The sequence below is a fragment of the Rhopalosiphum padi genome, chromosome 3 (assembly GCF_020882245.1).
Source record: "Rhopalosiphum padi isolate XX-2018 chromosome 3, ASM2088224v1, whole genome shotgun sequence".
NCBI lineage: Eukaryota > Metazoa > Arthropoda > Insecta > Hemiptera > Aphididae > Rhopalosiphum > Rhopalosiphum padi.
In genome coordinates, this window is record NC_083599.1 from 8,888,268 (window position 1) to 8,896,419 (window position 8,152).

General features: G+C 28.7%; 1 protein-coding gene across 1 annotated transcript; it reads left to right on the top strand.

The window, feature by feature from the left end:
* Window positions 1–393: 393 nt before the first annotated feature.
* LOC132927814 (uncharacterized) lies at window positions 394–3,178 on the top strand. The gene has a single exon (XM_060992406.1). The coding sequence runs from the start codon at window positions 1,054–1,056 to the stop codon at window positions 2,980–2,982; it is 1,929 nt and encodes a 642-aa protein (XP_060848389.1). The 5' UTR covers window positions 394–1,053; the 3' UTR covers window positions 2,983–3,178.
* Window positions 3,179–8,152: the final 4,974 nt, after the last annotated feature.

Genomic DNA, 8,152 nt, shown 5'->3' on the forward strand with positions numbered 1-8,152 from the left:
ATATTTTAACCACGAATTTCAAGGATTCTTGGGGTTGTAAATATTTCCGGCTATTATTTTCAAGGAATTATGTATCCAACATCAATATATACCGCTGTTTATGAGAATTTTTGACGATACATTTCAAGAAGTTTAGGTAATTTTATTGTTTTAGACCATTTTTTTCAATGAATTATGTGTTCTGCATCAAGATATTCCAGCATATATGGGGATCTTTGATATTTTTGATCATAATTATCAAGAATTATTGGGGTTGTAATTATTTCCGACTTTTTTTTCAAGTAATTTGTGTCTTACACCAAGATATTCAAGCGCATATGGAAATCATTGATAAGTTTTATCAAGATTTCCAAGGATTTTTGGGGTTGTAAATATTTCCAGCTATTAGTTTAAAGTAGGGTGACCATACGTCCCGTATTATACGGGATTGTCCCGTTTTTCCACTTTGTGTCCCGTTGTCCCGACAAAAGTTATACGGGACGCATTTTGTCCCGTATTTTCAAGTAGGTCCCGTATTATTCCCGTTTTTCTCTTTATTGTTAATTTATAATTTTATAATTTTTTTTTTTTTTATTCTACGATATTTTTGTATCACAATATTCAATAAAACATCTAATCTATACTTATCAGAATTATTTTTAGATTCTTGTCTTAACAATAAATTATTATAATTGCTGCGAGTTGAAAATAGAGAACTAATAATGTCACATTATTATCGACACGTTAAACCGACGATTATAAATACTAATGATATAACGATAACGTACAAAATGTTATTAATATTATTATATTGATGTGTGACGTCGTCTACTAAATAAGTACAATTCCATTCACCACAACCAGTTTGTTGTCAAATATAATGTCTATTTTTATTTTATAATATCTATGTAAAATTATAAATATAATTTGTTATTAATATTTATACGTGAGTGTCGAGTTCACGATGACATTCACAGTGTAGTCGTAGTCGTAGTGACGTATTGACGTGTCACGTGTAGTTTATTAAGCTTATTTAAAATTCAGTGTACCATAATACCTAATTTGTTTTTTAAAATGCCCAAAAGACGGTGCGTTTTTACTCCACAATTAAAATTAGAATTTCCTTTTTTACAAGATGCTGACGAAGTAGGAAAAATATTTTGTACCATATGTAAGTCAGTGTTTTCTATAGAACATGGTGGACGTTCAGACATAACACAACATGTTACAAAAGTAAAAAAACATTTACTGGCATTATCAGCTGCATCAAAACACGAAAAGGTAACTTCTTTTTTTTTAAAAAATGATCCGAGTGGGTCCACTGACGAAAGTAGACGTACTGCAGCACAAGAAGGGATATTCGCATTTCATACCGTGATACACAATCACTCATTTCGATCAATGGACTGCACATCATCTCTTTTAAAACAAATGTATAATAAAAAATTTACATGTGCGAGAACTAAGGCTGAATCGATTGTTTTAAATGTGTTAGCTCCTTTCGCCATGCAACAAATTTATAAGGAAATAGAAAATATAAATTTTGCTACAATTATGATAGATACTTCTAACCATAAGAACCTAAAAATCGTACCAATTTTAATACGTTATTTCAAACCAAATTCGGGAATACAAATCAAAGTTTTTGAAGTAACAAATTTAAAAGGAGAAACAGCAAATATTTTATCAACTTATATAATTGAAAGTTTAAAAAAGCATAAGTTGTCAGATAAAATTGTTGCATTTTCTGGAGATAATTGCAATACTAACTTTGGAGGTGTTTTAAGAAAAGGATCAAATAATGTTTTTTCAATTTTAAATAACAATTTAAAAACGAATATTTTTGGAGTAGGTTGCGCTGCTCATATTTTGCACAACGCTATGCAATCAAGTGCTGATGTGTTACCTATTGATGTAGAAATCATAGTTAACAAAATTTTTCAATTTTTTCATATCTATACAGTTCGAGTTGAACATTTGAAAGAGTTTTGTGAATATGCAAATGTTGAATATAAAAATATTCTTGGAAGTGTAAAAACTCGTTGGTTATCCTTATTACCTGCAATAACAAGAATTATTGATATTTACCCGGGCTTAAAATCATACTTCGAGAAACAGGAAAAGTGTCCTACAATATTAAAATCGTTTTTTAACGATCCTATGTCTATAGTGTGGTTTCATTTTTTACAAAGCCAATTAAAGGTTGTCTGTGATACTGTAACTAAAATAGAAGGAGATAAAATATCAGCCTGTGAAGTTGCAGAGGAATTAGAAATTTTAGTTGGAAAAATAAAAAATAGAAAACATCTAAACTTCCTTACAACAAATATTTTATCGCTTTTAAATGATTTAAAAAACAATAATATGTATAATGAAAGCTCATTCAAAAAAAGTACTGATCTATTTTATAATACTTTTTTATCTTACGTAGAAAAATGGGGTTGCCACTTTGACCAGTTGAAAATATTTCATTGGGTCCAACTAATAAACTGTCCTACTTGGGAAAATGTTCAAAAATGTATTAAATTTCTTATGGAAAACAACCGAAATAATTCTAACATAAAATTAGATGAAGATAATTTATTTGATGAATTCAGTCATGTAGAACAAATTTTTAAATCACGAATTCATGAATGGCAAAAAAATTCCGCTAAAGTAGAAGTTAAGTGGTGTGAAATATTTGAATACACTAAAGCTCATAACATTGATACAACTAACATATCAAAAATCGTAGAATATTCTTTGGCAATTCCTGGTACAAATGCTGCAGTAGAACGGATTTTTTCAACCATTAATGTGTTGTGGACAGATGAAAAAAATCGATTTTTGGTTGAAACTATCAAATCAATTATAATCGTAAAAACACACTTTAAAAACTTATCTTGTAATGAGTTTTATAATATTCTATTAAAAGAAACTAGGTTACTTGATGAAATCGGTTCAGCACAAAAGTATACAAAAACATCAAAAGAAGAAATTTACATGCCATCGTCATCAAAATAATTTTTTTTTGGACTTTTGTGTACATATTATACTTATTAATATTTTATTTGTATTTAAAAACTATTATACAACATACATTTAATTTGTTTTTTTTATATTAATATATTTAGTTAAAATTAGAATTTCCTTTTTTTTTTTTTTTTAGTTAAGTAACTAAAGTGTCCCGTATTTTTATTTTATTTTTATGGTCACCCTAGTTTAAAGGAATTATGTATCCAACATCAATATATACCGCTGTTTATGAGAATTTTTGACGATACATTTCAAGAATTTTAGGTAATTTTATTGTTTTAGACCATTTTTTTCAAGGAATTATGTGTTTTACATCAAGATATTCCAGTATATATGGGGATCTTTGATATTTTTGATCATAATTATCAAGGATTATTGGGATTGTAATTATTTCCGACTTTTTTTTCAAGTAATTTGTGTCTTACACCAAGATATTCAAGCGCATATGGAAATCTTTGATAAGTTTTATCAAGATTTCCAAGGATTTTTGGGGTTGTAAATATTTCCAGCTATTAGATTAAAGGAATTATGTGTCCTACATCTAGATATTCAATAGTTTTTGGGAATTTTACTTCAATTTTATCAGTATTTTAGAAAATTAACAGATAATAGACCCATAATTTCAAGGAGTTTAGTGTCTCACACCAAGGAAATCAAGCATTATTGGGGATGTTTGATATTTACGACCAATATTGTCAAGATTTATTGGGGATGTATTTTTTCCGGCTTTTGTTTTCAAGGAATATTTGCTCTGAAACAAAGATATTAATCCGTATATGGTGATTTTTGATAGTTTTATGAAGATTTCCAAGGATTCTTGGAGTTGTAACTATTTCCAACTATTATTTTCAAGGAATACTGTGTCCTACATCAAGATATTCAAGCGTTTTTGGTGATATTTAATATTTTAACCACGAATTTCAAGGATTCTTGGGGTTGTAAATATTTCCGGCTATTATTTTCAAGGAATTATGTATCCAACATCAATATATACCGCTGTTTATGAGAATTTTTGACGATACATTTCAAGAAGTTTAGGTAATTTTATTGTTTTAGACCATTTTTTTCAATGAATTATGTGTTCTGCATCAAGATATTCCAGCATATATGGGGATCTTTGATATTTTTGATCATAATTATCAAGAATTATTGGGGTTGTAATTATTTCCGACTTTTTTTTCAAGTAATTTGTGTCTTACACCAAGATATTCAAGCGCATATGGAAATCATTGATAAGTTTTATCAAGATTTCCAAGGATTTTTGGGGTTGTAAATATTTCCAGCTATTAGTTTAAAGGAATTATGTATCCAACATCAATATATACCGCTGTTTATGAGAATTTTTGACGATACATTTCAAGAATTTTAGGTAATTTTATTGTTTTAGACCATTTTTTTCAAGGAATTATGTGTTTTACATCAAGATATTCCAGTATATATGGGGATCTTTGATATTTTTGATCATAATTATCAAGGATTATTGGGATTGTAATTATTTCCGACTTTTCTTTCAAGTAATTTGTGTCTTACACCAAGATATTCAAGCGCATATGGAAATCTTTGATAAGTTTTATCAAGATTTCCAAGGATTTTTGGGGTTGTAAATATTTCCAGCTATTAGATTAAAGGAATTATGTGTCCTACATCTAGATATTCAATAGTTTTTGGGAATTTTACTTCAATTTTATCAGTATTTTAGAAAATTAACAGATAATAGACCCATAATTTCAAGGAGTTTAGTGTCTCACACCAAGGAAATCAAGCATTTTTGGGGATGTTTGATATTTACGACCAATATTGTCAAGATTTATTGGGGATGTATTTTTTCCGGCTTTTGTTTTCAAGGAATATTTGCTCTGAAACAAAGATATTAATCCGTATATGGTGATTTTTGATAGTTTTATGAAGATTTCCAAGGATTCTTGGAGTTGTAACTATTTCCAACTATTATTTTCAAGGAATACTGTGTCCTACATCAAGATATTCAAGCGTTTTTGGTGATATTTAATATTTTAACCACGAATTTCAAGGATTCTTGGGGTTGTAAATATTTCCGGCTATTATTTTCAAGGAATTATGTATCCAACATCAATATATACCGCTGTTTATGAGAATTTTTGACGATACATTTCAAGAAGTTTAGGTAATTTTATTGTTTTAGACCATTTTTTTCAATGAATTATGTGTTCTGCATCAAGATATTCCAGCATATATGGGGATCTTTGATATTTTTGATCATAATTATCAAGAATTATTGGGGTTGTAAATATTTCCGACTTTTTTTTCAAGTAATTTGTGTCTCACACCAAGATATTCAAGTGCATATGGGAATCTTTGATAAGTTTTATCAAGATTTCCAAGGATTTTTGGGGTTGTAAATATTTCCAGCTATTAGTTTAAAGGAATTATGTATCCAACATCAATATATACCGCTGTTTATGAGAATTTTTGACGATACATTTCAAGAATTTTAGGTAATTTTATTGTTTTAGACCATTTTTTTCAAGGAATTATGTGTTTTTCATCAAGATATTCCAGTATATATGGGGATCTTTGATATTTTTGATCATAATTATCAAGGATTATTGGGATTGTAATTATTTCCGACTTTTTTTTCAAGTAATTTGTGTCTTACACCAAGATATTCAAGCGCATATGGAAATCTTTGATAAGTTTTATCAAGATTTCCAAGGATTTTTGGGGTTGTAAATATTTCCAGCTATTAGATTAAAGGAATTATGTGTCCTACATCTAGATATTCAATAGTTTTTGGGAATTTTACTTCAATTTTATCAGTATTTTAGAAAATTAACAGATAATAGACCCATAATTTCAAGGAGTTTAGTGTCTCACACCAAGGAAATCAAGCATTTTTGGGGATGTTTGATATTTACGACCAATATTGTCAAGATTTATTGGGGATGTATTTTTTCCGGCTTTTGTTTTCAAGGAATATTTGCTCTGAAACAAAGATATTAATCCGTATATGGTGATTTTTGATAGTTTTATGAAGATTTCCAAGGATTCTTGGAGTTGTAACTATTTCCAACTATTATTTTCAAGGAATACTGTGTCCTACATCAAGATATTCAAGCGTTTTTGGTGATATTTAATATTTTAACCACGAATTTCAAGGATTCTTGGGGTTGTAATTATTTCCGACTTTTTTTTCAAGTAATTTGTGTCTTACACCAAGATATTCAAGCGCATATGGAAATCTTTGATAAGTTTTATCAAGATTTCCAAGGATTTTTGGGGTTGTAAATATTTCCAGCTATTAGTTTAAAGGAATTATGTATCCAACATCAATATATACCGCTGTTTATGAGAATTTTTGACGATACATTTCAAGAATATTAGGTAATTTTATTGTTTTAGACCATTTTTTTCAAGGAATTATGTGTTCTGCATCAAGATATTCCAGCATATATGGGGATCTTTGATATTTTTGATCATAATTATCAAGAATTATTGGGGTTGTAAATATTTCCGACTTTTTTTTCAAGTAATTTGTGTCTCACACCAAGATATTCAAGCGCATATGGGAATCTTTGATAAGTTTTATCAAGATTTCCAAGGATTTTTGGGGTTGTAAATATTTCCAGCTATTAGATTAAAGGAATTATGTGTCCTACATCTTGATATTCAATAGTTTTTGGGAATTTTACTTCAATTTTATCAGTATTTTAGAAAATTAACAGATAATAGACCCATAATTTCAAGGAGTTTAGTGTCTCACACCAAGGAAATCAAGCATTATTGGGGATGTTTGATATTTACGACCAATATTGTCAAGATTTATTGGGGATGTATTTTTTCCGGCTTTTGTTTTCAAGGAATATTTGCTCTGAAACAAAGATATTAATCCGTATATGGTGATTTTTGATAGTTTTATGAAGATTTCCAAGGATTCTTGGAGTTGTAACTATTTCCAACTATTATTTTCAAGGAATACTGTGTCCTACATCAAGATATTCAAGCGTTTTTGGTGATATTTAATATTTTAACCACGAATTTCAAGGATTCTTGGGGTTGTAAATATTTCCGGCTATTATTTTCAAGGAATTATGTATCCAACATCAATATATACCGCTGTTTATGAGAATTTTTGACGATACATTTCAAGAAGTTTAGGTAATTTTATTGTTTTAGACCATTTTTTTCAATGAATTATGTATTCTGCATCAAGATATTCCAGCATATATGGGGATCTTTGATATTTTTGATCATAATTATCAAGAATTATTGGGGTTGTAATTATTTCCGACTTTTTTTTCAAGTAATTTGTGTCTTACACCAAGATATTCAAGCGCATATGGAAATCATTGATAAGTTTTATCAAGATTTCCAAGGATTTTTGGGGTTGTAAATATTTCCAGCTATTAGTTTAAAGGAATTATGTATCCAACATCAATATATACCGCTGTTTATGAGAATTTTTGACGATACATTTCAAGAATTTTAGGTATATTTATTGTTTTAGACCATTTTTTTCAAGGAATTATGTGTTTTACATCAAGATATTCCAGTATATATGGGGATCTTTGATATTTTTGATCATAATTATCAAGGATTATTGGGATTGTAATTATTTCCGACTTTTTTTTCAAGTAATTTGTGTCTTACACCAAGATATTCAAGCGCATATGGAAATCTTTGATAAGTTTTATCAAGATTTCCAAGGATTTTTGGGGTTGTAAATATTTCCAGCTATTAGATTAAAGGAATTATGTGTCCTACATCTAGATATTCAATAGTTTTTGGGAATTTTACTTCAATTTTATCAGTATTTTAGAAAATTAACAGATAATAGACCCATAATTTCAAGGAGTTTAGTGTCTCACACCAAGGAAATCAAGCATTTTTGGGGATGTTTGATATTTACGACCAATATTGTCAAGATTTATTGGGGATGTATTTTTTCCGGCTTTTGTTTTCAAGGAATATTTGCTCTGAAACAAAGATATTAATCCGTATATGGTGATTTTTGATAGTTTTATGAAGATTTCCAAGGATTCTTGGGGTTGTAACTATTTCCAACTATTATTTTCAAGGAATACTGTGTCCTACATCAAGATATTCAAGCGTTTTTGGTGATATTTAATATTTTAACCACGAATTTCAAGGATTCTTGGGGTTGTAAATATTTCCGGCTATT

Bases quoted from the DNA above. Each gene is read 5' to 3' on its own strand.
- LOC132927814 (XM_060992406.1), top strand. From the start codon at position 1,054: ATGCCCAAAAGACGGTGCGTTTTTACTCCACAATTAAAATTAGAATTT.